This window comes from Chiloscyllium punctatum, chromosome 24 (assembly GCF_047496795.1).
Source record: "Chiloscyllium punctatum isolate Juve2018m chromosome 24, sChiPun1.3, whole genome shotgun sequence".
Classification (NCBI taxonomy): domain Eukaryota; kingdom Metazoa; phylum Chordata; class Chondrichthyes; order Orectolobiformes; family Hemiscylliidae; genus Chiloscyllium; species Chiloscyllium punctatum.
The window spans coordinates 82,498,161-82,524,816 of record NC_092762.1 but is presented as its reverse complement, the minus strand read 5'-3'; the positions used below and the strand labels follow the sequence as shown (position 1 = coordinate 82,524,816).

The following is a 26,656-nucleotide window of genomic DNA, read 5'->3' as shown; positions in this document are numbered from 1 at the left end:
GTCATTCGAGACAAGAACAAGGGATAGAACAAGGGCTTTAGGAGGATTTATTATGAGTTTTGCTGAAAAGGTTCTGGGTGAAGGGAGGAGGTTCTGCAGGTGAATTTCATACTTTGGTTTCTGTACATTTCGCCTCTCTGGGATTTTTTTTATCTGACATTAAGCCCGGGGCTTTTGTTTAACAGTGTGAGGAGTTCCGCTAGGGCTGGATTCATGCTCCTCCTAGTGGGTGGGGAATAATGTAAAATAAAGTTACCGAGCGCTCGGCACATTAGGGCATGTACTGACTTGTGAAGACCGAGTGCTGAGAGCTGGAGAGAGAGAGAGACAGAGATAGAGACAGAGAAGGAGGCGAAGAAAAGGCATGAGTCTGATCAAAGAGGTGGCGAGTTTGTTATAGTTAAGTTTGAGGGGAAATCTCGTCCCCTTACCTCTCCCCAATAAATAGAAGCGCCGGCTATCATCTTTCCGTTGTCTGGCGGCGGTGGTGATCTGTCCCAAAGAAGAAAGCAACTCAAGGCTGGTTTCTCCCGGGCCTGAGAGGTACGTCCATCAAGGCTGAGCTTTAGAAGTGTTTAGAAGCATTAGGCACTGACCCTCAAAAAGTTGCAATATTTCTTTGTGCTTTTGTAGTCTTTTCGCTTCATCGAGTCACAGAAGGGTTTGCAGCCGAGCTCCGTTGGTGTTTTCCTGACAAATAATTTCTTTTTTTTATTTGCAAATGTCAATTTCTTGAGCTGTGTAATAAAACCGTTTCTAGGGCAGTGTGAGTGTGTGCAACATTTAACCTCTGCAGCTCGTTCTCTGTGCTTTTATACTGGATTAGTGGGTGCTGGAAGAGCACAGCAATTCAGGCAGCATCGAGCAGCGAAATCGACGTTTCGGGCAAAAGCCCTTTTTACCTCTGTGCTTTTATGCTTATTTTACTGCAGTTATAAGTTAACGCAGCAACAACTCCCGGGCTGTTTTACAGTGAATGAATGCACTAAATTATAAGGAATACCAGGGTGTGATTTTTTTAAAAATTGGATGTTTTAGAGATTTTTTTATTCCATGATGATGTCCATTAGTTGTCTGTTGAATGTTGATTGAGTTTGACACATGAATACCTCCAAGTACTGTGCTGTGGTTACTGGCCTTTCTCGTTCCTTGGCCCTGCCCTCTAGCCCTGGTTTTGGGTTAATCCACAAAGACTGTTAATGGGATTGTGAAAGCAGGGCTTTATAAACTGAGATGATATTCCCCCGAGTCTGCAGGGTTGAGAGGGTGATCTAATTGAGGTGTTATAAAAATGTTACAAGGGGTTTGACTGAGTCCATTCAGAGAAACTGATTTCTTTCCCCACTGATACTGCAATTGAGAACAAAAGTGACAATGATAATATTGATAAAAGTACAACCAGCCCTTTGAGGGTTAAATCCTCACACAAAGGGCGATAGCAATGTGGAATTCTGCAAAAGGTTGTCAATGCTGTTAGTTGAAATTCTTCGCAACTGACTGAGATCAGCTCTTGTTTAATTTAAAAACAGAGGGGAGGGGGTTCATGTAGCACAGTGGTAGTGTCCCCATCTCTGATAGAAGACCTGGGTTCAGGTTCCACCCATTCCAGAGACATCCATAACATCCCCAAATGGATGGATTGAAAATATTAAGAACAAAGTGTTGAGGAAAATCAACAGGTTCTGGCAGCAAATGTGGGGAAAAGGATAGAGTTGATCTCTGGAGCCCAGTGCTGTCTGCCTCATGGAAACATTTATTAAAGTAATGATATGAGAGAAGGGTCGCTGCAGTGCCCTTCTGAAGTTGCTGTTGTAGGAGACGGGGCAGTATGCACAGCAAGCTCCCACTAGTGATAATGAGAAGCTGGTGTTGTGTCAGTGATGATGTTTGAGGGGTAAATGTAGGAGCTGCCTTTTAATGCCTCCTCTGAACGGTCATATTGCTGAGAGAGCAGCACCCTCACTGCACTACACAGAAAATGATATTAGCCTACAGTCCATAGCCAAGAGTGGGCACATTGAGCGTGCAAATTGCTGCATGAGTCCAATCCACTGAGCTAAATGGAAGTGAACTCCAAGTCGGTCACATTTAAATTACATGGTGGAACAGCCATGGGGGGGAAGAGGGTGGGTTGGTTGGGGGGAATGGCCTCCTCTTGCCCACTGTTCCTGCCACGATTGGGGCAAGCCTCCCTTTACTGCCCCTGATCTTTTGTAGCTGTTTCACTGTGTGCAGTGCCTGGTTTACAAGTGGACACATGTGGTTCTGGGTTGTGCTGGCAATGTTAAGCTGTGGTTTCTGTGGGAGCTGTTTCTGCTTCACTGTCTGTACTGCCATGGGTAGGCAGTGGCCTGAATGTGTAGGGTATTTGTTCATATTGGGGAGAGAGAGAGAGCAGTGTGTGACCTAACATTTACTCTTTGTAATATAAAAGTACAATAGAATATGTTGGGTTGCATGTTGGATAAGATAGTATTGTTCCTATATGCTGCTATCTATTATTCAGAAAAATTGTTACCGTGTGCGCCATCTGGTCAAAGTTAATGACTAGACAGTGCATGCTTTGATATAGTGCCAAGAGCCTTTTGCCATCACAAGAATTTCTGGACTAAGTTAGAGCCAGTGAAGTACCCTTTGAGGTGTAGTTACTCTCATAATATAGGAACCAGTTTCTGCATTGCAAGATTCCCACAATTAGTAAAGCAACACATGATCTCTTTAACGTCGGTTGTGGAAAAAGGCATGAGTTCAGGGTGATTTTGGATTTCAGTAATAGGGTGCAATGGGACTGGGAGAAGGGGAAACTTTGGCTTCAGTGGAATGTAAAAACCAAAGTGGGTGCTACAGCCAAATGAATTACTAATGTCAGAGCAAATTACTGTCGATGCTGGAATCTGTACCGAATACAAAAAATACTAGGAATCACAGCGGGTCAGACAGCATCTGGGGAGAGAGAGCAAGTTAATGTTTTGAGTCAAGATGACTCTTCATCAGAATTACTAATGTCCGTTTTCTCACCCAGAGTCAAAAACTACTCCCATTGCAGGACACTGCTGGCTCTCCTGTGAAATCTTGCTCACATTTCATTTGTTTAAAATCTCAAAATCACAGAATGGTTGCAGCACAGAAGGAGACCCTTCGGTCCATTGCGCATGTGCTGGCTCTCTGCAGCAGCAATCGCCACTCCCTTCCCCTGCCTGCAGCCCCATAAATGTTTCTCTGTGGATAATTATCCATTTCTCTCCATCATCTCTCTGTCTGTCTCTCTCTCTCTCTCTCTCTCTTTCTCTGTCTCTCTCGCAGTGCATTCCAAATCCTAACCACCAGTTGTGTGAGGAGTGGGGGAGACCAAAGAGGTTCCTCATGTCTCCTTTGATTCTTCACTTAAATTGTTATCCTCTCATTTTCCACACTTCCGTCAATGGGAACAATTTTGATGTCGGGTTTGAGTATATTACGTTTTGATGGGTTTAAAATGCTCTGTTTCAGGCCAATCTTTTCCTTTTTTTTATTTTCTTCTGAAGACAATGATTCATTACCAGCCTAACCTCAGCTGTTTGGCGATCCCTCATAGACAGTGACTATCACCATGGGCTGCTCAGGAAGCAGAGCAGTTGGAAAGAATTGACTAAGACTTTCTTGTTGCTTTGAGACAATGATGTCAGGTCCATAATGTTTTTATATTTATCACATATCGCAATCTACCTCAAACCAGACACTGTGTTATTGTAAAGCCTGCATAGCCAGTTCACTCCCACTCCCACCACCAACACACACACACACACACACACCAGAATACTAAGCCAATGTCATTTTGTGACTCAGTCCACTATGTAACATCCCCTTGCCCCATTCCAGGACTTGCTCCCCCTCACGCTGCTCTGGGGCTCTCTCCCCCTCACCCCGCATCGAAACTCATTTCTCCTTGCGCTGTTAACACTTGCAACATTTGCTAAGTGTTTCCTTCCTGTTCTATTTCTCCTCTTTTTGACTATTATTTTTAAAAAACAAATTACATGATCTGGATGGTGACATACTGGCCAGTAACCCAGAGGTTAGGAGTATATTCACTGGAGTTCAGAAGAATGAGAGGGGATCTGATAGAAACCGGTAAAATTCTAACAGGACCAGCCGGGGTCAGACACAGGGAAGATGTTCCTGATGGTCGGAGAATCCAGAACTAGGAATCGCAATGTAGGGGATACTGGGTACAGAGATGAGCAGACATTTCTTCACCCAGAGAGTGTGGTGAGCCTGTGGAATTCTCTGCCATAGAAAACAGTTGAGGTCAAAACACTTAATGTTTTCAAGGAGGAGTTAGATATAGTTCTTGGGGCTAAAGAAAACGGGAACAGGATACTGTGTTGGTTGAGCAGCCATGATCATAATGAGTGACAGAGCAGGCTCGATGGGCTGAATGGCCTACTTCAGATCCTATGTTCTATGTTTTTGAAGCTGAAACCAATGATCCAAGAATTCAATGGCACCACTGAAGCAGGAGGGGGAGGTGGGTGGAAGCAGATGCATGATTAAAATTAAAATGAATCTGGAATGGTAATTGTGTAACTACATTTATAACCCATCTGGCTCATTAATGCCCTTAAGACAAGGAAATCATCTGCCGTTACCCAGTCTGGCCTATGTATAACTCCAGACTCATGACAATATGGTTGACTCTTAACTGTCCTCTGGAATGGTCTAGCAAGCTGCTCATTTGTCTAAGAAGGCAACTTGTCACCATCTCCACAGGAAGTTACCTATGGGCAAGAAACAAACTGACCTGGTAATGCAGCCAACATGCTGCCAATGAATAGGGAAGGATGCTGTGACACTTTACTATACAGTGAGTGTTGATGCTCGCGTCACCTTCCAACGCGTGGCTCTGTCTCATAAATTAAGCAAACACGTCTCCTGTGTGTGCGTGTGCGTGTCTGTCTGTGTATGTCTGTGTGTGCTTGTGTGAGCACGTGTCAGTGTGTGCATGCATGGATCTGTTTGTCTGTACATGCACATGTCTGTGCATGTGTCTGTGTGTGCGTCTGGCTGCGTTATGTGTCTTGTCTGTGTGTGTGTGTGCCTGTCTGTCTATGTGCATGCCTGTCTGCCTGGCTGTGTGTGTGTGTGTCTGGCTGCCTGGCTGTGTGTGTGCGCATGTCTGTCTGTGCGTGTGTGTGCGTGTACCTGTGTGTTAGTGTGCGCACCTGTCTGTCTGACTGTGTGTTTGTCTGTGTGTGTGTGTGTGTATATGCATGTGTGCACGTGCATGTGCACCCGTTTGTCTGGGTGTGTGCGCTTAAACGTCTGTCTGTGTGTGTGCGCGTGTGCACCTGTCTGCGTGTGTGTGTGTGTGTGCGCGTGTGCACCTGTCTGCGTGTGTGTGTGTGCGCGCACGTGCCTGCCTCTATGTCTGTGTGTGTCCGTGTCTGTCTGTCTGTGTGTCTCGGTGTCTGTGTCTATTTGTGTGTCTGTGTGTATGCCTGTTTGTGTGTGTGTCTGTGTGCATGCCTGTTTGTGTGTGTGTGTCTGTGTCTGTGTGTGTGTACATGCCTCTGTGTGTGTGTGTGTGTGTGTGTGTGTGCCTGTGTGTGTGTCCGTGCCTATCTGTCTGTGTGTGTGTCTCGGTGTCTGTGTGTCTGTGTCTGTGTGTCTGTGTCTGTGTGTGTGTGTGTCTGTGTGTGTATTTCTGTAACAGGCTGCTGCCTGGTGATTCTTCCCCTGGTGTTTGATTCATCGCCCAGGGCTCTCTGTTCCTCTGAAATCCCCCTGTCCATCTGGGACAAGAATCTCTCTGTTGTGTAATTATATATAATTTCAGATGAATGCAGGAAATGGGTCTGAACCACTCACTGTTTCCTCACTCCCATTGACTTCAATCCTGCACACATGAAAAGGCGTCTTTTAAATCTTCAAAGGGATTATTCCTGCCCCCAGAAGGTCCTAGATAAAGGGATTCAGCCACTTTAAAGTCGAGAATTCCTTGCATGTTTCTCTCCTCCACAGTCCAATGCAGCAGTCATCTCTCAGTTTTCCCCCTCCCCCTCTTCTTGTTCACTCTGTGCACATTGGGGAAGATCAGCCCCTCTCTTAGTCTCACCGCAGACAGGCACACTCTGCCTCAGAATGTTGAAAGCTTAGCTCAGTGGGAAACGCTCTCTCTTCTCTCTCTCGCTCTCTCTCCCTCTCTCTCCCCCTGTTCCCCCGAGTCCCCAAGGCTTCAAGCTCCACTGCAGGGCATGGGTTGGAAACATCACAGCCCTAGGAATGAGTACTTGCATTGTCTTTACAATAGGAGCACTCCTGGGAAAAATATTGCGATAGTTTATCAGGCAGCACTGACATTGGGTCACAGATGGAGACATTGGGAGAGGTGATTAAAACCCTGGGTTGGAAGTTACCACTGCTGCCTCGCAGCGCCAGGGACCCGGGTTCGATTCCATCCATGTGTGACTGCATACACCCCACATAGACATTCTCCCTGGGTCTGCGTGGGTTTCCTCTGAGTGCTCTGGTTTCCTCCCACAGTCCAAAGCTGTGCAGGTTGGGTGGATTGGCCATGGGAAATGTCGGGGTGTGGGTCTGTCTGGGATGCTGCTTAGATGGTCGGTGTGGACTTGATGGGCTGAATGGCCTGTGTCCACACTGTGGGGGGTTCTGTGAAGGTAGGCTTTATGGTGTGTCCAAGTGGAGATGTGTTAGGAGGTCCCAGGAAGGCGAACAGAGGAGTGAGTTTTGTTGAAGGTTGTGGGTGTACATGAGGCCAGGATTGATCTGCCTGGCTGGTTCTTGAAGGAAGGAGGAACACTGGCTGCAGAGTACGTCCTGTCACAAGAACTCACCCACTGAGTCTTTTTATTTAAAACATGAGGGGGGCTGTTGTGCCAGAGCTACCGGAAGGTTCTGCCTGACCAGGCAGCGCTGCTGATGTTGGAGTATTGGAAAGACGTGTTGATGGTGAACATCTGGGAATCATCTCCTGGACACCCCCTCTATAGCTGTATGGTCCCAGAGGGTACTTGAAACCAGAGCTTCTAATTCAGCAACCCACTGCCGAGGCTAGGATCGAAGGAGAGTGGGGAATTGGGTAAGATTGTAGGGCTGAAGGAGGTTAGAGAGAGGGCAACCACATGAGGTGCTTTGATTTGAATGTGATGTTAAACCATGAGGCACTGTGACAAAATGGTCCTGACAGCCCATGGGAACTCCTTTTTTTTCGCATTGTGACCCAGAGAGTGAGTGTATGTGTGTTCCACTGAACCCATTGACATTGTATAACCTGGAGAGTGAGAATAGGTACTGTTGCCCTGATCCTATGCGATGTTTTACTGTTTTAAAGGCACTGTGTCAATGCAGGAGGTGGATTAGCTCAGTTGGCTAGTTTGTGATGCAGGGTGATGCTGCCAAAGTGGATTCAGTGCCTGCAATGGCTGAGGTTCCTAAGAAGGACTCCCCCCTCAATGTCACTTCTCGCCTGGGGAGTGGTAACCCTCAAGTTAAACCACCACCAGTCATCACTCCTTTGAGAAAGGGTCACCATCACATTTCTTATATCAACACAAGTTTCTGTTGTTTGAAAAAAAGTAGAGGGAGGGGTTCCTTCCAGGACACGGCCAACAGTTCCTCAAAGAGTGCTGCCTCAAAACGCATCGACCAAGATATGGGATCTTGCTCTGCTTAAATTCCCAGGGCTTTTTCCTGAAATGTCGATTTCGAAGCTACTTGGATGCTGCCTGAACTGCTGTGCTCTTCCAGCACCACTAATCCAGAATCTGGTTTCCAGCATCTGCAGTCATTGTTTTTACCTCCTCCAACCTAACAGTGTCCATGTCAAATGGAACTTTTTCAGTTTTCTGGTATGGGTGCCAGACTTGCTTGAACGATCCAAGTTTGGTTGGACTGTGAGCAGTGGGCAAGACCAGCTCAGCAAGATCCCATATTAATGGAGGGCAGATGTGGGCGGTGCCCTTCGAGGGAATGTTGCCCATGTCCCAGGAAGTATTCCTCTGTGTTGATGTAGTGCCATATTTAACACAGTGAAAAATCCTGGAGGACGCGGATGTAGGCATGCATCACAACCCCCCAGTTTGGAGAGCGAACTCCTGTCGGATCTCTGGTGAGATCCAGCCAAATGGAGTTTCCTTGTGGGATGTCTGCTGTGAGAAAGGCCCCTCCCCCACCTGCAGTGTCCAAGGACAGAGGTCAACCGCTGGACATATTGAGTTCCTGCTTCCTGTACCTGGGAAGATATAGAAGATAAGAGGTTGAGCCCAGTTTGTCTGGATGTTTGGCCAATTACTACTTGGTTGGAATAAGCTGTGGTTGATGATTTTAAAGAGGGAAATCTATTCTTTTCTGTTGGAGTTGGAATGTGGGCTTGTGTTTTCCCTGCTGATAACTAGCTGTGAGGTGTTATTACAGAGCTCTGAAATCAGCACTGTCTGCCTCACAACAGTGCTCAGCCTCACAGCACACATCCCTGGAATGTTAAGTGTACAGTTTTTGTGGAACATAACTGCACCATCAGCAATGTAACCTTTAATCAGCCAGCTTGTTCTAGTGGCTGTGTAGTGAGTCCATCTTGTGGTTACCATTCTCCCATTCCTCAAAGAGCCATCATCTTACTGTGGCCTCAGCTGAGACCTTTCCATCCTCCTCACATCACCGCAGTGAGACCTGGTCGGAGTTCTGCAGGTTCAATAACGCTGCAGTTTTCACATTCTTGCCCCTCCCTGGTTCAGTAATGTCCTACAAGAATTCTGCTCTCTAACTCTGCCCTGTACTTTTCCTCATAATTGATGGAGATCCTCTCTGCTGTCTCGACCCTGATCCTTCACATCAGTGTGTGTGTGTGTTGATGATTTGTTCTCCTCTGTACCCTCTAGCCACGTTTTTTGCCACTTTATTCTGAAGGAATTGTTATGGTCTGTAAGTTGGCCATTCAGCCCATCATATCTCCACCTGTTCTGAGCATTTAGGACTCTCTACCATTGTCCCTGCTTTTTCCCCATACCCTTGCACATTTGATGATGGTTTAAATAGAAGCGATGATCTCTTGGAATGCCTCGAATGATCCTGGCTCCAGCACATTCCCAACCCCAACTGCTGCAAACAATTTCTTTTCCCACTGCATTCTCTTCTTTTCCAAATTGCTTTAAAGTCTGTGTTGTCTCATTCTTGATTGTTTTGTTTTCAATGGAAGCACTTTCTGCAAATCAACTAAGTTGAAAGCTAGGGGACATACTTTTAAGGTGAGAGGGAGATAGTTTTTAAAAAGGACAATGGGGGAATCGCTTTTACACAGAGAGTGGTTTGTGTGTGGGGTGCACTGCCAGAGGAAGTGATGGATGTCGGTGCAGTTACAACATTTAAAAGACATTTGGATAAGTTCATGAATTAGGAAGGATTTAAAGGGATATGGGCCAAGTACAGGCTGGTGGAACTAGTTTAGTTGGGTACATGGTTGATATGGACTGGTTGGACCAAAGGGTCTGTTTCTGTGCTGGATTGACTCAATGACTCTGTCTCAACCCCTCATGATTTAGGGCACAACATCTAAATCTTCATTCAACCTTCCGCATGGAGAACAGCCCCAGCTTCTCCAATCTTCTCATGTACTGAAATTGTCTCATCCCTGGAGCCGTTGTAATGATGCACTCTGTCTAAGTCAGAATTGGACACGGTACTCTCTCTGAAATGATAATGCCATTAGGCTGGTAATCCACAGGTTTAGGCTGATGTACTGACAGTGAGACCTCGAATCTCACCCTGATGGAATTGAAGTAAATTTAATAATTCTGAGGTTTGAAAACAAGCCTCAGTATTAGTAACTGTGAAGCGATCCGAGAGTGTTAAAACCCACCTGATTCACCCATGACCTTTTTCGGGAAGAAAATCTGCCATCCTTACCTGGTCTGCCCTACATGTGGCTCCAGACCCACAGCAATGGGGTTGACTCTTAACTGCCCTCAGAAATGGCTTAGCAAGCCACTCAGATCCAGGGTAATTAGGGATGGGCATTGAATGTTAGCCTTGTCAGTGATACTCATACCCCATAGGAGAAAGTGAGGACTGCAGGTGCTGGAGATCAGAGTCGAGAGAGTGGTGCTGGAAAAGCACAGCAGGTCAGGCAGCATCCAAGGAGCAGGAAGAGCCGACATTTTGGGCATTAGCCATTCATCGGGATTCCTGACGAAGGGCTTATGCCCAAAATGTCGACTCTTCCTGCTCCTTGGATGCTGCCTGACCTGCTGTGCTTTTCCAGCACCACATACTCATATCCTATAAAAGGGAGAGAGAAACTATTGGCTGCATTTAAATCTAACCCCTGTCATCAGGCCAAGTAAACGATTAACAGGCTGATCTGTACAGCTCTATCTACAGCTTCATAAATTATTTAGGCTTGAGGCTTTTACTTTGAGAAGGTCTAATATCAGATCTAATATCTCACAAATAACAAGTGTGTGCATATGATCTGCCAACTTTTCTGCAGAGTCTGTGCTTGGGTTTAGCAACACTTTTCAGCAGACAGCTCACTTGCTGAAAATTGTCATAGAGTCATACAGCACGGAAACAGACCCTTCGGTCCAACAAGTCCATGCTGACCATAATCCCAAACGAAACTAGTCTCACCTGCTTACGCTTGGTTCATATCCCTCCAAATATTTCTCATTCGTAAACTTATCCAAATGTCTTTTAACCATTGTAACTGCACCCACATACATCACTTCCTCTGGAAGTTCATTCTACACACAAATTACTGTCTGTACCAAAAAAAATTGCCCCTCATGTCTTTTTAAAATCTTTCTCCTTTAACCTTAAAAGTCTTGAAATCCCCCACCCTAGGGAAAAGACAGCTGCCTTTCATTTTATCTATAGCCTTCCTGATTTTATAAACCTCTATAAGGTCACCCCACAACCTCCTATGCATAAATGAGAAAAGTCCCAGGCTATCCAGCCTCTCATTATAACTCAAACCCTCCCATTCTCGCAACATCCTGGTAAATCTCTCCGAACCCTCTCCAGCTGAATAATATTCTTGCTATAAGAAAGTATTCTGAAGCTGCTTCTTACCTCCTGGCAAGAAAGCCTTGAAGGTATTTGACTTCCTCACTGATGTTGAAGTGGGACACTCATTTGGTAACTTGTACCTTGTGAAACGTGGGCATCTCTAGTTAGACCAACAGTTATTACCCACCCCTTTGAAGATGGGGGATGAGTGGTCTGGGTAAACCCAGAGAGCTGCTAGAGAAGGAGTTCCAGGATTTTGACCCAGTGACAGTGAAGAAACACTGATATACTTCCAAGTCAGGACGGTGAGTGGCTTGGAGGGGAACTTGCAGGGGGTGGTGTTCCCATGTATCTGCTGCCTTATCCTTCTAGATGGAAGTACTCATGGATTTGGAAGGTGCTATCTGAGAATCTTTGGTGAATTTCTGCAATGCATCTTGTAAATAGTCAACACTGTTGCTAATAAGTGTTGGTGGGGGGTACCTGTGAATGTGGTGCCAATCAAGCGGGGGCTACTTTCTCCTGGACAGTGTTGAGCTTCCTGAGTGTTGTTGGAGCTGCACCCGTCCAGGCAAGTGTGGGGTATTGCACCACACCCCTGAGTTGTTCCTTATAGGTGATGGGAGAGACTTTGAGGACTCAGGAAGTGAGTTGCATGCCGCAGTATTCCTAGCGTCTGACCTGCTATTGTAGCCACAGTAATTATACAGCTGGAACCAGTTCCGTTTCTGGTCTGTAGGATGTAGATGGTGGGGGGCGGGGGGATATTCAGTGAAGGTGATACTGTTCCCAGTGGCAATGATTGATCCCGTTCCTTTTCTGAACAGAGACTGGAATGTGAGTTTTTTATCCCCCGTGTCTGATTTGCCTCTGCATGATTTTATGTCTCCACAGCACTTTCCCGAACGATGTCTGTCACTGTTCATGAGAATCGGAAATCGCGTTCCAGCTCAGGCTCCATGAACATCCAGCTCTTCCACAAGGCGTCGCACGCAGACAGCCTCCTGACTCACCTCAACCTCCTGCGGAGGCGCCACCTTTTCACCGACGTCACCCTGCGGGCGGGCAACCGCTCCTTCCCGTGCCACCGTGTGGTGCTGGCCTCCTGTAGCCGGTACTTTGAGGCCATGTTCGCCGGTGGCCTGAAGGAGAGCCACGACAGTGAGGTCAACTTCCACGACTCGCTGCACCCCGAGGTGCTGGAGCTGCTGTTGGACTACGCCTACTCGTCCCGGGTGCTGATCAACGAGGAGAACGCCGAGTCCCTGCTGGAAGCCAGCGACATGCTGCAGTTCCACGACATCCGCGAGGCCTCGGCTGAGTTCCTGGAGAAGAACCTGCACCCCATGAACTGCCTGGGCATGATGCTGCTCTCGGACGCCCACCAGTGCGGGCAGCTCTACGAGCTCTCCTGGCAGGCCTGCCTGGCCTACTTTGCCATGCTCTACAGGACAGAGGACTTCCTGAGGCTGCCCAAGGACAAGCTGGTGGAGCTTATCCTGAGCGAGGAGCTGGAGGTGGAGGACGAGAGTCTGGTCTACGAAGCGGTGATGGGCTGGGTGAAGCACGATCTGAGGCGGCGAAGGGACGATCTACCGGAGCTCCTGCGCTGCGTGCGCTTGGCGTTGCTGCCGGAGTCCTACCTGTACCAGAGTGTGCTGGGCGAGGAGCTGGTGGCCGGTCATCAGACCGGCAAGGGGGTGGTGGAGGAGGCCATCTGCTGCAAGACCCGGATCCTGCAGAACGACGGGGTGGTGACCCTCCTGTGCGCCAGGCCCCGCAAGGTCAACCACGATGTGCTGCTGCTGGGCGGCCAGACCTTCGTGTGCGACAAGGTCTACGCCATTGACCAGAAAGCCAAGACCGTCATCCCCAAGGCGGACATCCCCAGCCCCCGCAAGGAGTGCAGCGCCTGCGCCATCGGCTGCAAGGTCTATGTCACCGGTGGCCGCGGTTCCGAAAACGGCGTCTCCAAAGACGTCTGGGTGTACGACACCCTCCACGACGAGTGGACCAAGGCCGCTCCCATGCTGCTAGCCCGTTACGGGCATGGCTCTGCAGAGCTAGACCAGTGCCTGTATGCGGTGGGCGGGCACACGGCCGTCAGCGTCTCTTTCCCTGCCTCGCCTTCTGTCTCCCTCAAGCAGGTCGAGCACTACGACCCCCAAGCCAACAAGTGGACCCTGGTGGCCCCCCTCCGCGAGGGGGTCAGCAACGCCGCAGTGGTCGGCGCCAGGCTCAAGCTCTTCGTCTTTGGGGGCACCAGCGTCAACCGCGAGAAGTTGCCCAAGGTGCAGTGCTTCCATCCAGGGGAGAACCGGTGGACGGTGCCCGCACACTGCCCGCAGCCCTGGCGATACACCTCAGCGTCTGTCGTGGGAGACCATATCATCGTCATTGGCGGCGACACAGAATTCTCGGCCAGCTCTGCGTACCGTTTCAACAGCGAGACCTACCAATGGTCGAAGTTCGGCGACATGACAGCACGGAGAGTCAGCTGCCACTCTGTGGCATCCGGTAATCGGCTCTACGTGGTCGGTGGGTACTTTGGTGCCCAGATGTGCAAGACACTGGACTGTTACGATTCGTCGACGGGCACATGGAGCAACATCACCACCATCCCCTACTCACTCATCCCAACCGCCTTCGTCAGCACGTGGAAATACCTCTCTGTGTAGCTCAACCATCGCCCTGGGCTCTGCGATCTGAGGTGAGCTTCCTTTTCCCACACACGGACACACACACACACACACACACACGGGCACACACGTGCACATGGGTCAAACACACCACAGACAGAAACCCACGAACAGACACACGGATACATGGAGACCCACGTACACATGGACACGGATACGCACAGACACAGACACAGACGGAGACATGCACATGGGCACACATGCACACGGACATTGATAGACACGGACACACACACACACACACACACGCCCCCACCCCAGGAAAAGGTTCTTTTTGCTGGTAACAGAAACAGAAATTGCAGGAGAATATCGGCAGGTCTGGCAGCATTCAAGGAGAGAAAGCAGAGGCATCGAGAATTGTTCAAAGGGTCACTGGATATGAAACATTAACTCAGGTCCTCTCTCCACAGGCGCTGCCAGACCTGCTGAGTTTCTCCAGTGATTCCTGTTTTTGGTTCAGATTTCCAGCGGCTTCAGTTCTTTTGGTTTCTTCCTTCTGTATTTGTTATGTTGAAGTAATTAAGGGATGTAATTTCTCAGTTTCCTTTCCTTTCAGAAGCAAACGCTTTGTCTTCGTTCAAAGTCTGGTTTATCTTCTGTCACCCCACCCCACCCCCACCCCCGCTGTGTCCCACCAAGAGCAATTATTTTAAGGCCGATAAAATGACACAATGGCTGACTTTGTGATGAATGCACTGTGATGGACAGCCTCAGTTGGACAGAAGGGTCTCACTTGGTCAAAGTTTGCATTGGATTTCCCAACCCTCTCCCACCAAAAGGTGCTGCTGGTGTCACACACACTAACCCTGCCCGGGAACTCCCTTTCAAAACAGTGGGTGAATGAAAGCAAGAGATCATCCCAGCTGAGGTGCAGGATAGTTCATTCGGCCCTTCTGGCCTGGTCCACCATTGAATATAATCATGGCTGATTATCTAACTTAGCTCCTGCTTTCTCCCCATACCCTTTGATTTCTTTAGCCCTAAGAACTATATTTAACTCCTACTTGAAAACCTTCAATGTTTTAGCCTCAACCACTTTCTGTGGTAGAGAATCCCCCCGGCTCCCCACTCTCTGGGGGGAAGACATTTCTCCTCATCTCAGTCCTGTATATCCTACCCCGTATCCTCAGACTGTAATCCTTGGTTCTGGACTCCCTGGTCATCAGGAACATTCTTCTTGCATTTACCCTGTTGAGTCTTGCTATGAATTAGAATCATAGAATTTCTACAGTGTGGAAACAGACCCTTCGGCCCAGCAAGTCCACACCGACCCTCTGAAGAGTAACCCACCCAGACCCATTCCTCTATTACTCTACATTTACCCCTGACTAATGCACCTAACCTACACATCCCTGAACACAATGGGTAATTTAGCATCCACCCTAACCTGCACATCTTTGTGATTGGGGGAGGAAACCCACAGATATTGGGAAGAACGTGCAAAACTCCACACAGACAGTTGCCCAAGGCTGGGATCAAACCTGGGTCCCTGGCATTATGAGGCAGCAGTGCTAACCACTGAGCCACCGTGCTGCTGAGTCCTGTAAGAAATGAATAGGTTTTGTAAACTTTGTAAACTCCCAGTGAATATAGTCCTAACGGGAGGTGGTAGGTGCACAGATGATGTCTATGTTTAAGAGGCATTCAGACGAATGAACAGTCAGGGAATAGAGGGATATGGACCTTGTTCAGGCTGATGGGATTGGCTTGGAATGGTCGGCACAGATGTGGTAGGCCGAAAGGCCTGTTCCTGTGCTGTACTGTTCAATGTTCTAACTGATCCAGTCTCTCTTCATACACAATCGCTGCTGTCCCGGAAATCAGTCTGATCAGGTCGATCTTGAGCTCGTTAGCTTTTTGTTTTGGGCAGGAGTCACTGGATAATTTCTAAAAGTAGAGATTCTATGTGCTTTTGGTTGAATTTCTCTCATTCACACAGAGGGGAGGATCACTGATATTTTTGTGCTCAAGACAATGGTCTTTCAGACCTGTTTTTAATGATGTTTATTTTTGGGACTTGGACAATATTTATCATCCATTTGCAGGCTGTCTTTGAAATTGAATTTCCAGCAGACCCAGACTGAAGGCAATAATGGTTTCGCTTTCCCGGAAACAATGAATAAATGCGTTGTATCTATTTAAGCAAATCGAGCAGCTTTCACAGTCATTATTCAGCCCTTACCATGGAGTTTGAACCTGTGATCTCCAATCGATGGCCATTGAACACTCCCAGGCGGAGGTGGGTACTGCAGATGCTGGAGATTAGAGTCAAGATTAGAGTGGTGCTGGAAAAGCACAGCACGTCAGGCCGCATCCGAGGAGCAGGAAAATTGATGAAGGGCTTTTGCCTGAAACATCGATTTTCCTGCTCCTCAGATACTGCCTGGCCTGCTGTGCTTTTCCAGCACCACACTAATCATTGAACACTCCCAGGTCAGCCTGCCACATTGGGTTACACTCCAAAGAGGTGACTTTCTCTCGTGTGTGGTTGGGTGGTGATTTGACCTGGAGACCATCAAATCCTCACTCTTAGACAATGACGACACATTCTGTGGACTCTCTCGAATTCCTGGTCACGTCTCAGCTATGGGTGGTCCCTCAGATTCCAGATTCAATGAAAGTTTACAGTGTGACTATGCATGAATCATATTTTTATATCCTCCTGGGCCAAGAGAGATTGGAACTGATAAAACACCACCAGACATTGGGATTTCCAAGTGTCTCCACTGTGACTTAAAGCTCTTTATACCAACTGAAGTTAGTGTTTGAAACCTTTTAATCAGATTGTCCCATCATTTACTCTTTTACCAACCCTACCGTAGTTCCATATTCATAACACATTCACATCCAACTGCAACATCTTCCAATGTGTATCATCTATAAAAGACTGACTCCCTCTCTCTCACCCTCAGTCTCTGTCTACACAGTAAATGTTGGGGAGGAACAGATCTAAAGTGGAAAGCCATTCTCTGTGTGGGGGAGATCAAGAGGTGAAAGCTGATTTCTGAAATTTCCAGTGAGCTTTGACTGATGTAACAATCCTTGTTCCTGCCTGAGATCGTCCATATCTGACTAGCCCACAGAGGGATCTCATTCACTCGAACAACTTTCCTGTGTATGAATGGTTCTGAAAGTGGAAGTTAATCATTATAATGCTGTCCAAATTTTAAAATGTAATTTTCCTTTGAGGGTAGCGCAAGTTGCAGAGTAAGAAGTGAGTGGTTGGTGAGGTTATAAACCAGGGATAAATTCTCTCCCCTGGAATGGGCCCAGGCCAGTCGGAGGCCTCATTTAGTTTTGGTGGGGCTACTGATTGAACACTCCTGGACAATCCGATGGGCCAAATGACAACCTTCCATGTCGCAATGACTCTAATTCCAGACGGGCTCATACTAAAGCCAGTTCAATGTGGTGAACAATCCTCACCCTGTGTCTGCAGCAACCTGGGCTGCTTTTGTAATGTCAGCAGTATTACTCCTCCCTTTTCCCCGTCCTGCAGAAACCGTTCTCTGCTTGTGGGCTGCTGACTGATAAGTGGCTGGAGCGGGGTCTGAATTGGGCCTTTAATCTGGAGTCGCCCAATGAGCGTCTTTATCTGACCCTATGCAGCAATGGGGGCAAAAATGTGCAAGACATGGGGTCCTGATGCCGTATTCCTGATGAAGGGCTTTTTTTTCCTGGTCCTCAGATGCTGCCTGACCTGCTGTGCTTTTCCAGCACCACTGTGATCTAAACTCTGGTTTCCAACATCTGCAGTCCTCACTTTTGCCTAAGACATGGGGTCCTGCTCGACACTCTCCCTTTCTTTCATGACAAGGCCCTGAAATCTCTTGGAATTTTCCTACATTCGCAGCATGGTAATAAGACTTGGGTTTGTTGCCCATTCCTAATTCCCCTTGAACTTTTGGGGGCAGTTAAAAGTGAGCCTTATTCCTGTGAGTCTGCAGTCACATATTTGACAAATTTCCCTCCCGAAAGAGGGTGGGTGAAGCAGATTAGATTAGATTACAGTGTGGAAACAGGCCCTTCGGCCCAACAAGTCCACACCGACCCGCCGAAGCGCAACTCACCCAGACCCATTTCCCTACATTTACCCCTTCACCCAACACTACAGGCAATTTAGCATGGCCAGTTCACCTGACCTGCACATTTTTGGATTGTGGGAGGAAACCGGAACACCTGGAGGAAACCCACACAGACACGGGGAGAATGTGCAAACTCCACACAAAGTCGCCTAAGGCAGGAATTGAACCCGGATCTCTGGCGCTGTGAGGCAGCAGCGCTAACCACTGTGCCACCGTGCTGCAGGTGGAAGGATTTATGTTTTAGGGCAGTCAGTGACCATTGCAAGACTGGCTTTGAATTCCCACAGATTTGTTCATTGGATTGTAAATTCTATCAGCTGCTGTGGTGGGATTTGAACTCTCACCATCATTAGCCTGGGTTCTTTGGATTATTGGTCTAGTGTCAGTAACACGATGCCACCCCTCCCCTCCATGCCCATATCTCCCTTTATAGAGGTTTACAGTGAGACTAGGCCATGGACGCAGAAAATAGATAGAGATGGAATTCAACATTCTTGGTTTGTGATTAGGCTGCACATAGTGTCAAAACATTTATTAGCTGCACTATGTGGCACTGGAATGTAAAAATGGGTATTATTTTGGTCAGTGCAGAATGTTGCTGTGGCAACCTGAAGCCTGTGGCCTAGTTACTCAATTTAGACAGGGCCCAGTCGAGACACTGGGTTAAGTCTCATTGAAAACTGAACCCTGGGAGATCCGGTGTGTCAATGCCACTAGAATTCTGTTGTCAGCACATCGTTAGAGGTCAAAGATCAGAAAGAACGGTGTCCAATTACAAGCATAACCAGCTGTTAATAGCAACCAGCAGCGAGCTCCCGCAACAAGGGGGTGGGACAGAGAGAGAAAACAGAAGATTCTGGAAATACTTGGCAGACGTGTGTGGAGAGAAAAACGAGGTTAATTACTGCAGTTGACATTCTTTCATCAGAAATGGGACAAAAGTTAGAGACTGAACAGGATTTTAAGGAAGGAACAGAGGATGGAACAGGAGGAAGAGTAAAATTGAGAGGGTCCATGATCAAATAGGAAACAAGAGAGATTAAATGACAAAAAAGGGATGATGGTGCAAAGGGGTAAAGTAGGTTACAAATAAATAAGTGAAAGTGGAAAGGGTGGATCTGGACGAGTTGTAAATAGCAGCAGCAGTAAGACCTTCACCTAAAACAAAGAACTTCGCAGGACTTATACACTTAATGGTAAGGTCCTAGGGAGTGTTGCTGAACAAAGAGACCTTGGAGAGTAGGTTCATAGCTCCTTGAAATTGGAGTCGCAGGTAGATAGGATAGTGAAGAGGCGTTTGATATGCTTTCCTTTATTGGTCAGAGTATTGAATACAGGAGTTGGGAGGTCATGTTGCGGCTGTACAGGACATTGGTAAGGCCACTGTTGGGATATTGCGTGCAATTCTAGTCTCCTTCCTATCGGAAAGATGCTGTGAACCTTGAAAGGGTTCAGAAAAGATTTACAAGGACGTTGCCAGGGTTGGAGGATCTGAGCTATAGGGAGAGGCTGAACAGGCTGGGGCTGTTTTCCCTGGAAAGTTGGAGGCTGAGGGGCGACCTTTTAGAGGTTTACAAAATTATGAGGGGCATGGATAGGGTTAATAGGCAAAGTCTTTTCCCTGGGGTCGGGGAGTCCAGAAATAGAGGGCATAGGTTGAGGGTGAGAGGAGAAAGATATAAAAGAGACCTAAGGGGCAACTTTTTCACACAGAGAGTGGTGCGTATATGGAATGAGCTGCCAGAGGATGTGATGGAGGCTGGTACAATTGTAACATTTAAGAGGCATTTGGATGGGTATATGAATAGGAAGGGATTGGAGGGATATGGGTCGGGTGCTGGCAGGTGGGTCTAGATTGGGTTGGGATATCTGGTCGGCATGGACGGGTTGGACCGATGGGTCTGTTTCCATGCTGTACATCTCTATGACTCTAACTGCTGGAGATCTGAAACAAAAGCAGAACTTCATGGAGAAAGTCAGCACATCTGGGGAGAGAGAAAGCGGAGTTAATGTTTCGAGTCCAGTGACCCTCCTCCAAAACCTGCTTTCTCTCCACAGATGCTGCCAAACCTGCAGAGTTTATCCAGCAATTTCCATTTTTCTAGCAACAGAACCATGACCAAAGTCTGCAAGTGTTGAGCTTGGGGTTAAAGTTTGGAAGGGAAATGGTGTTATTTTGTTGTACACAATGTCAATTTGCCTGATGACCCCAGCGTTTGGGATGCTTATTACGAGGTGCTATGTAATGTGAGTTGTTGTTGTAACGGTGACATCACACATGTGTGTTTTTGGCAATTGATGAAGGCCAAAACCAGCGAGATACATATCAAATGTGTTTCCGTGGCCATGGGTCCCTCACTGTGTGGTTCTGTCACTGACTGGGTCACAAGCTGATTGTAATCCATCCACAGTTTCAGTTTAAGTAAGCAAAGTACCAACTAGACTGCAAGTTACCGAAATATTGGTGACTAACCAGCTCCCTCACTTATGTCCACTTTCCTTTTAAACTAGGGGTGGGGGCGGAGGCAACCCACTATCCCACCCCCACCCAGTCAGGCTCCCACACCATTAGGGGTCAGAGATCACCACAAGCAGTGTCTGATTACAAGCAGAAATGGCTGCTAATAGCAACCAGCAGTGAGGTCCCAGAAACCCACTGGGATTAACATCATAATTACCCTTTTTGAAGATGTTTCACATGTAAGACAGCAAGGATTCATGAGGTAGGCCCCTAATTACCTCTAGAGATCTTGAAATGGGCAACAAATTGGTGAACTTGTCATCGACACTCCTCACAATACATTTCTTCTTCATGAATCTGCATTGATCCTGCTCTGGGAAGAGATTGTTCCACCTGAATCCAGTCCTAGCTCTCTTTTTCTCTCTCGCTGTCTCTCTCTTTCTGTCTTTCTCTCTCTCTCGCTCTCTGTCTTTCTCTCTCTTGCACTCTCTTTTTCTCTCTCTCTTTCTCTCCCTCTCTCGCTCTCTGTCTCTCTCTCTCTCTTGCACTCTCTTTTTCTCTCTCTCTTTCTCTCCCTCTCTCGCTCTCTGTCTCTCTCTCTCTCTTGCACTCTCTTTTTCTCTCTCTCTTTCTCTCCCTCTCTCGCTCTCTGTCTCTCTCTCTCTCTTGCACTCTCTTTTTTTCTCTCTCTTTCTCTCCCTCTCTCGCTCTCACTTTCTCTCTCGCTCTCTTTTTCTCTCTTGCTTTCTTGCTGTCTTTCTCTCTTTCTCGCTGTTTCTTACTTGCTTCTCATGCTCTTTCACTCTGTCTTACACTTGCGCTCTGTCTCTCTCACTCTCACTCTTTCACTCTCTTGCGCTCTCTATCGCTCTCACGTGCTCTTCCCAACTTGACCATTTTAATTGAATGTTCACATTTATTCCCATTTTGCTGTGTAGCTCAATTAGCATTGCCTGTCCTCCTGGCAGTGACAGTGTGCTGCACTGTTAGAGGTGTCAGATGTTTGTGTGATTGTAAAGTCACCATAATGTAATCAGACCAAGGGGCTGCTCCCTCATTACAGTGAGATGGGTTGTTAAGTAGACATATGGTGTCTTAGCTTTAATTGGTAGAGGGATTGAGTTTTGGAACCACGAGGTCATGCTGCAGCTGTACAAAACTATGGTGCAGCTGTACTTGGAGTATTGTGTATAGTTCTAGTCACTGCATTATAGGAAGGATGTGGAAACTTTGGAAAGGGTTTAGAGGAGATTTACCAGACTGTTGCCTGGTATGGAAAGAAGGTCTTATGAGGAAAGGCTGAGGGACTTGAGGCTGTTTTCATTAGAGAGAAGAAGGTTGAGAGGTGACTTAGTTGAGACATATAAGATAATCAGAGGGTTAGATAGGGTGAACAGTGAGAGCCTTTTTCCTCGGATCGTGATGGCTAGCACAAGGGGACATAGCTTTAAATTGAGGGGTCATAGATATAGGACAGACGTTGGAGGTAGTTTCTTTACTCACAGAGTAGTAGGGGCGTGGAACGCACTGCCTGCAACAGTAGTAGACTTGCCACATTAAGGGCATTTAAATGGTCATTGGATAGACATATGGATGTGTAGGTTAGATGGGCATCAGATTGGATTCACGGATCGGTGCAGCATCGAGGGCCGAAGGGCCTGTACTGCGCTGTAATGTTCTATGACTGTTGGTGGTTTAACCTGAGGGTCACCCTGCCTCAGGCGAGGGGAGAGATTTGACAAGGAGAGTCCTTCATGGTAACCTCAGGTGACATGGGAATTGAACCCACACTGTTGGCATCATTCAGCGTCACAACCAAGCTCCGAAGGTATTGGAAGGGGGTTGCTGTATGACTTTGTGCTGTGTTGAGAGTCCTGTCTGTTGAGATAAATGTTACAATTTCTCATTATTGTTTGACCTAGGGTCGATGGATTACCTGCTGCTGTTAAAAGACAAAGAACTTTGAAGAATGAGGGATGGCACAGCCAGGTTCACCTGATGTTGTCCCGACACTGGAGGGTATTGGGCTAGAGAGGACTGCGCTGAGCCCTCTGGCTGACCGCCGATGTATGAGGTCAACACCTTTGCCGAAATTTGGCAAACCACGCCATGTATATTTTGGTGCTCCTGCCGTTTATGACATACAGACCGCTTGGGGGATTGGGACTTCATCTCTTTCAGAATTCACATCTGCCTGGCGTTTGTCTTGATTGTGATTATAAGACACAATATTTGCCTGTTCAGCATAGACTGTCGCTATGGTGACTGGCTGAGGAAGCACATTTCAGCTGGTAATGTTGGGTTCTGATAGCAGGCCCCTCCCCCACCAAGGACGACCAGGCCAGGGGGTGCATGGAGACACCGTCACCTCCTGCTCACCGGCCATTGCAGCCCAGAAATGTATCAGCCACCGCTCCACAGTTACTGGGGTCGCCATTCCGGAATGTTCTATCTGGCTGCATTGAGAGTGTGTGTCCATTACACAGGCTGCGACGTATCGTCATTCATTTGGAATCGGACAATAAACGTGAGCCCTGTCAATGATGCCCATTTCCTGAGGACTGGAACTAATTCCTTCTTAGCTGGTGACCGTTTCCAACTTCCTTCTCTCCTACAATCCACAGATTTTGAATACCTAAACTTGGCACTATCTGATTGGGCACAATTACTGGCTTCACTCTGACACATTCAATCCTATGCCGTTTGGTCCAGTCACCATTCTGTGCAGAGTGCAGCTGAACTGGTCGGGATTTCCCCTTTGTTTGCTGTGATTCTGTTGACCTAGATTGGGGGAAGCGAACCCCTCTAGCTATATAGTTTTGCACCTTGTGTTTTCCAACTTCATGATTTTGTCATTTGACGACTTGTTTTCTGTATTTATTTTTATGATGGGTGGTTTCTGAGTCTTCACAGGGCACCCGGTTACTTTTCTTTTACAGTGTTATCTTGTCTTGATATCTTGATGTGAACTGACTGGTTTTCCTCAACTGACAAAACTGTTGTTGGGAAAACAAAAGGCCCGTGGTTCTGAATTAATCAGTTGTAATTGTTGAGCACTGTGGCTTAATCTCGTGGAAAAAATGCCAGCAACAGAAACTTTCTGTGGGACTTCTGTAATTTGCCAGAGCAGGCCTTTCCCTGGATCTAGGGTGAGAGGGATTTCCATTGTAGTTGAAAAGTTCCAGAGATTCACCCTTTAACTCTCCCAGTGATTTAGCAGATAAATGCACAGCCTCTAGATCCAAGGGAGTCACCTGGACGATAAAAGTGCTGTACTCTCTATCCGGGCCTGTTCTGGTGTAGGCCTCACCATCAGCTTTTATTGCTTTTTGGGGTGGGCAGTGCAATAAAATGACCTGCTTTTAAAGGGAATGCCTGATGATGACACAGATAGGGCAGCGTGGACCTGCATGGATTGCGATGACTACCATGTAGAATAGCCAGGTCTCCACACTCCGGTTTTGAAAGGTCTCTGGAACTGAACTAAATGGGGTGAAAAGGACCAACTGGATGACAAATTAGAGTCACCATAGTCCCACTCTGTCACTCGAGAGAGAGAGAGAGAGAGAGGGGACTGGTGATGGTTTAACCTGAGGGTCATCAGATCTCTGGTGAGGTTGAAGGGGAGTGACCGTCGTCATAACAGCAACCAGTGTGGGAGTTGAGCTCCTGGTAACGGCATTGCTCTGTATTGTAAACCAGCCATCCAGCCAGTTGAGCTAACCAATCCCCTACCATTGTAGCAGCAAAATAGTCGTTATGGTCAAACTTATTGATTTGGCGAGATTCATTGGCTGTTTTCCTGTCATTTGTGTTTCCCTGGGGTTTAGGATCACCGAACTAGCTAGTTTTCACATTTTAATTGAAGCCTCCAGTTGCACCCGGACAAATTGTTGTTAATGGCACAAACCGCTTCATTGAATGATTCAAGACGGACTGCACCTGAAACGTTAACTTTCTTGAGTGTTTCCCACATTTTGCATTTTTGTCATTCTGTCTGTTTCCTGGCCATAATTATTTTTGACCATCTGATGGCCAGTGGTACCCTCACTGTGCCAGCAAGTCCAAGCCCCTGGCTAATAACGAGCTCCTGGCTAATACCTGGCAGATGTGGTTTCAGGTACCGCTGGTGGGATTTAAATTAAATCGAGTTTTTTTTTTAATCTGGAACTGAAAGCTTCCCTCCACAGTGGTGGCTGTGAGCTGTCACAATTTGTCCTTTCTGAAAAAACCCATCTTGCTTTCACTAGTATCCTTTTTAGGAACTGAAATCGGTCACCCTTACCTGGTCTGGTCTACATGTGACTCCAGTCTCATGACAGTGAGGTTCACTCTTAATTGCCCCCTGAAATGGTTCCAGCGAGTCACTCCGATCGAAGGTCATTCGGGATGAGCAACAATTACTGGACTGGCCTGTAGTACCCACGTTCTATGAAACTATTGGTTTCATTTAAATCTGCCCCCTTGGGTGATCTGGAACAAATAAATGATTAGCAAACTGATCTGTAACAGCTCTCCCTCGAGCTTCAATTAATTATTTATGCTTGAGGCGTTTTTTTTCTTTTGAGAGGATCTAATATTTGATTCAAATCAGAGGACTTTAATAAGTAATGCTCAAGAAATCACAAGCATATGATTTTGTTCCAACAATGTTTATAAAGAGTCTGTGCTTGTGTCAAGCAAGGCTCGGCAGCAGGAAGTTCTCTCGCTAGAAATTGGCCTTGCAATGTTCTGCAACTTTTTATTCCCCAGCCTTTTTGACACCTACCTCTTTGACTAAGCTTTAGGTCTTTATGTGGCTCAGTGTCAAATTGCATCTAGCACTCCGTTCCTGTGACACATTTGGAGGTCTTTTACTGTGGCAAAAGGTGCTACATAAATGCAAGTTTACTTCCCATTGGGAAAGGGGTTTTGTAATCGCCCCACCTGTTTTCTCCACCTCGCCGACTGACTCCAGTCTGTGTCACAGGCTCTGCTGTAGGCCCAGGGTGCACTCTGCTTTTGACCCTCCTAACTTTGCAAGTCCAGCAAGAACATAGAGGTCAAACCCTGGCAGAAGTGAAGTGACTCACTTACCTCACAGGTATGGGCATAGCCAGAACTGTAGTGTCAGGGGCAACCCTGGATGTGTATTAAAATAAATGTTAAGCAACTACTGACATCATCTCATTGGAAAGACGTTTTGCATATTTTTGCCTTTCACAAACTCGCGGCTTGTTAGTGACTCCCTCATCACATTCTGTCACTTATTACTGCTTGGAGTATGAGAATATCCGGGGGTGCGATCATGTGGTTAAAATCATAGAATCCCTTCAGAAAGAGGCCATTTGGCCTATCGAATTGGCACTTACCCTCCAAAAATCCAGCCCACCTCCCCCCCCCACCATCCCTGTAATCCACATTTATCTTAGCTAATCCACTTAACCTGCCCATCTTTGGACTGTGGGAGGAAACCAGAGCATCCAAAGGAAATAGTCTGAATGAATTACTTTTTGCGTCTTTTTCTCTCTGAAAGAAGACCCCCTCCTACACACCTCGATCCCCACAAATACTGATGATGGAAACTAACGACAATTTCAGAACGAAATCGAGTGGGATTCTTGATGGTTACAGGGATGCAGCAGGGTAATCAGACTGTCTGACTAGTTCTGTGGAGAGCTGGCATGCACTTGATGGGCCAAATGGCCACCTCTTATGTTGTTAAGCCTGTAAGCCATTGCGGTCATTGCAACCAAGGTGAGATTGTTACAACTCTTTGAGCAGGAAGAGTTCTTTTCTTAAATTCTAATCTATCTGTTTTAAGACTCTTCATGTGTCTTGTGAGAATGTTTTTGAACTTTTGGATGAAGGAAGCAGTTGAACATGTTTTTAGTGTAAAATATTTTTCCGACTCTATTCTGGGTATTCTGTTTTATTTTTACCACAAGTGCAGGAAGTTGAATGAGGATTTATTTCTTGTTCTATTTGACCTGGACAGTTGGAGACTTTATTTTCTGTCTGTGACTATTTCTGTGTTCTGTAACTTGTGGATGTGTTTTTAATTTATGATGTCCTGTCACCTAGATGCAGTTGAAGAGTTGATTTCTGACAGCCTGGCGCTGTGTTTCAGATTTCAATAAATAGTCATCAAAACTCCAGGCTGTTTATGTGGTTTTTATTTATGTAATCACCCTCATTTTGTTCTGAATCTGCCAGAATAAAACACAGTTTTAGATTTTGAATATTACTGGAAGGCAGACCAATTGCTGAGACTCTTTTTTTTTGCCAAGATACAGATTTGAATATAAAATGCTTTAAGTCCAGTACCTCCTCCCATAGACCTGTGCTTCCTAAACCTTTTCCATTGTAACCCTGTTTTGAGGTTTAAATTGTTACAACTCCCTCAGAGTGTGGGAAGATATATGAAT

General features: G+C 46.9%; 1 protein-coding gene across 1 annotated transcript; it reads left to right on the top strand.

Annotated features, from left to right (window-relative positions):
* Positions 1 to 26: 26 nt before the first annotated feature.
* On the top strand, positions 27 to 26,384 carry enc3 (ectodermal-neural cortex 3). The gene is made up of 3 exons (XM_072594316.1): positions 27 to 543; positions 11,899 to 13,714; positions 22,172 to 26,384. The coding sequence occupies exon 2, from the start codon at positions 11,913 to 11,915 to the stop codon at positions 13,680 to 13,682; it is 1,770 nt and encodes a 589-aa protein (XP_072450417.1). The 5' UTR covers positions 27 to 543; positions 11,899 to 11,912; the 3' UTR covers positions 13,683 to 13,714; positions 22,172 to 26,384.
* The last annotated feature ends 272 nt before the right edge of the window (positions 26,385 to 26,656 follow it).